The sequence below is a fragment of the Homarus americanus genome, unplaced genomic scaffold (genome assembly GCF_018991925.1).
Source record: "Homarus americanus isolate GMGI-L3 unplaced genomic scaffold, GMGI_Hamer_2.0 scaffold39675, whole genome shotgun sequence".
Taxonomy (NCBI): Eukaryota; Metazoa; Arthropoda; class Malacostraca; order Decapoda; family Nephropidae; genus Homarus; species Homarus americanus.
This window is the reverse complement of record NW_024736071.1, coordinates 5,588,198-5,591,997: the sequence shown is the minus strand read 5'-3', so window position 1 is coordinate 5,591,997 and position 3,800 is coordinate 5,588,198. Positions and strand designations below refer to the sequence as shown.

Here is a 3,800-nt window from a genome sequence, read left to right as displayed (position 1 = left end):
ATTGAGGTGTTGCCAGCCAACCATCAGTTACCAACACATCGCCAGTTATCTTGTTTTTCATTCAAGACCATGAAGAATATGTAGGCCTAAAGAGGTGTTGATGTTTACAAGACTTCCGTAAATATTTGCTCACTTCACCAGCTGTGATCGTGTACGTCAGGGTGAGTGGAGGCACCTCGTAGCTTAAGCCTACAATCGAGAACATATTTAATAAGGCCCCTTCTTTGATCGAGCGCCCATTTAAAGAAGGGCTATGCTGTTCTGTCTCTTTGGTAATAGTGGAACACCCAAAGTCAGTCACCGCCGTCGTGCAGTTCATGTCAGCACAGCCAAGGCCAGGGTGGTGCTTCAGACACTCGCTGGTTTTCCCTGTGACACTCTTGTTTACACAATCCTCCCTTCTCCCCCGTGAGTTTTCTTTCCCGTCAGAAATGTTCATGGAAACATTTGAGGTGAATGAAATACTGTAGTTTTATGCATTACAAAGGAAAATTGCACTATTACGTTAATCAGCATTATAGTTACGTAAAAGTCAATGAGACTATAGCAGTCAAGTCGGACTACTAGTCGACGAGGCTCTGCTAGTATCAGTAGTGACGATACTGCATTATGAGATCCACGTCTCTGTAAGTAAGCTTTTGGTACTATCGAGTGTGTTACAGACCGTATATATATTTATTAATGATTAAAAAATACAACACATGTTTATTTTGCGTTTTGAAGGAAAAACCGAATAAATAAGAGAAATAAAAGTTTAACCTAAAAGAAAAACAACAGTTATAAACCCAATTATTGAACACAAGTTACAAGTGGATTTCACAGTCAATGATTCGTGACCCAGGACTACAGTAAGCTAATGCTGGCAGTGACTCTACTGTAATGATACTTCAGAACCTCTGTCGAGCCTGGGGCATGAACCAATAGGACAGGTGTAGTCCTTGATATTTGATAAATCTTCCCACAATCAGCCACTATCTCTCCTGATAGCACTGTCGGTTATCCTGTCAGGCAACCATGGGATACTGTGCTAATCGCTCTCAAGAAGAATGAGTCATCTGCATATTGCGAGGTAGAACAACGTGGGTCAGGCTGTGTGCACGTCAACAAGTATCGTCCCAGAAGCATGTGTGCACGTCAACAAGTATCGTCCCAGAAGCATGTGTGCACGTCAACAAGTATCGTCCCAGAAGCCTGTGTGCACGTCAACAAGTATCGTCCCAGAAGCATGTGTGCACGTCAACAAGTATCGTCCCAGAAGCCTGTGTGCACGTCAACAAGTATCGTCCCAGAAGCCTGTGTGCACGTCAACAAGTATCGTCCCAGAAGCCTGTGTGCACGTCAACAAGTATCGTCCAAGCATGTGTGCACGTCAACAAGTATCGAAGCATGTGCGTCAGCAAGTCGTCCCAGAAGCCTGTGTGCACGTCAATAAGTATCGTCCCAGAAGCATGTGTGCGTCAACAAGTATCGTCCCAGAAGCATGTGTGCACGTCAACAAGTATCGTCCCAGAAGCATGTGTGCACGTCAACAAGTATCGTCCCAGAAGCCTGTGTGCACGTCAACAAGTATCGTCCCAGAAGCCTGTGTGCACGTCAGCAAGTATCGTCCCAGAAGCCTGTGTGCACGTCAGCAAGTATCGTCCCAGAAGCCTGTGTGCACGTCAGCAAGTATCGTCCCAGAAGCATGTGTGCGTCAGCAAGTATCGTCCCAGAAGCATGTGTGTCGTGAAGCCTGTGTGCGTCAGCAAGTATCGTCCCAGAAGCATGTGTGCACGTCAACAAGTATCGTCCCAGAAGCATGTGTGCACGTCAGCAAGTATCGTCCCAGAAGCCTGTGTGCACGTCAACAAGTATCGTCCCAGAAGCATGTGTGCACGTCAACAAGTATCGTCCCAGAAGCATGTGTGCACGTCAACAAGTATCGTCCCAGAAGCCTGTGTGCACGTCAACAAGTATCGTCCCAGAAGCATGTGTGCACGTCAACAAGTATCGTCCCAGAAGCCTGTGTGCACGTCAACAAGTATCGTCCCAGAAGCCTGTGTGCACGTCAACAAGTATCGTCCCAGAATCCTGTGTGCACATCATAAATTAGATAAGGATAATATTGGCCTCTTGATATAGTGCACAAATAAATCAACCGTTTACAGGCAGTGGACGTGACACCTGTAAGTTTGACGCCAGATAGACAGAGCTAAAAAAGTATATGTACAAAGCCAATGTTGTGTGTTGTGTGGGAGGTAATCCATTGCAGTTATCTCTTACGACACCCTGATACGATTATAGTGGGAAAAAGTTCGGTTTACCAGGTTGGTATTTATATTTTCTGATAGTACTTGTCAAAAAACAGAGAGAAAAAAAATTAGATACAGCGACATGGGTATTCCAGGTGCCTTGTTGCCCCCCTATCTCTCATTGACTATTTGTGTTTGTGTCTATCAAGGAAAACACTCGTCTATATGGAGGTGTATTAATAAACGTTCTATCCAAATACCTACTGATCCATCATACGCGACGATATCCTCTTGGCAAAAAAATCAGGCTAGATAATGTCATGGTCACAGGATTTAACTGAGGATTTGCATAATCTAGTGGATAAGCCTCCTAACTCGCTCAAGTCAGTCGGGAACGAAGCACTTGACACGGGATACCTGATGTGCAACCATATCTCTGACAGGCATTTCCTATCTTGCTGAGTTATTAGTGATCAGAGAACATAAGAACATAAGAATGGAGGAAACTGCAGCGGGCCTATTGGCCCATACTGGGCAGTCCCGTTTACACCCAACCCCTATTGCTCATATGAGCATCCAACCTATGTTTGAAGCAATTCAGCGTAGTCGAGTTAATGATGATATTTGGTAACTTGTTCCATTCATCCACTACTCTGTTTCCAAACTAGTGTTTACCTATTTCACGCCTAAATCTAAATTTGTCTAATTTAAAACCATTGTTACGAGTTCGCTCCTGGTTGGATAGTTTGAGTACCTTTGCAATGTCCCCTTTGTTTAGCTCTGCCTTCCACTTATACACCTCTATCAGGTCGCCCCTCGCTCTACGTCTCTCAAGGGAGTGCAAATTAAGATGCTTTAACCTGTCTCTATACTCAAGGTTCCTAATGCCCGGGATTAGTCCTGTCACTCTCCTCTGAATTCTTTCCAAGGATTCTATATCCATCCCGTTATACGGTGACCAGAACTGAACTGCGTAATCCAGGTGTGGTCTCACAAGAGCAAGATACAGATTTAGGATGACCTCGCTAGTCTTGTAACTAACACTCCTTTGTTTGAACCCAAGTACTTTATTAGCCTTGTTACGAGCAAAAACACATTGTTTACTTGGCTTAAGGTTCCTACTTATCATTACTCCTAAATCTCTCTCGCAGTCGGATTTCTCTATGGCATCGTTGTTCATCTGGTATCTGGTTTCCCTGTTTACATCTCCTATACTGAGTACTTTACATTTGTCGACGTTGAATTTCATCTGCCATTTTTCAGACCATTCGAAAAATTTGTTTAGATCTTCCTGTAGTTTTGCCGAGTCCTCGTCAGATTTGATAACACGTCCTATTTTAGTGTCATCAGCAAATTTACTTATGTTGCTGTCAATGCCGATATCTATGTCGTTTATGTATATAATAAATAATAATGGTCCAAGTACTGAGCCTTGGGGAACTCCACTTGTGACGTTGCTCCAATGGGACTTAGTGCCGTTAATGCTCACTCGCTGTTTCCTGTCCTGTAACCACGCCCTAATCCATTTATGGATGTCACCTTTGATGCCATGAGCTTCTACCTTTCTAA

At 44.0% G+C, this 3,800-nt stretch overlaps 1 protein-coding gene across 1 annotated transcript; it reads left to right on the top strand.

Moving 5' to 3' along the window:
* Window positions 1–1,157: 1,157 nt before the first annotated feature.
* Window positions 1,158–2,087, top strand: LOC121871674. Its single transcript, XM_042374086.1, has one exon. The coding sequence runs from the start codon at window positions 1,158–1,160 to the stop codon at window positions 2,085–2,087; it is 930 nt and encodes a 309-aa protein (XP_042230020.1).
* The last annotated feature ends 1,713 nt before the right edge of the window (window positions 2,088–3,800 follow it).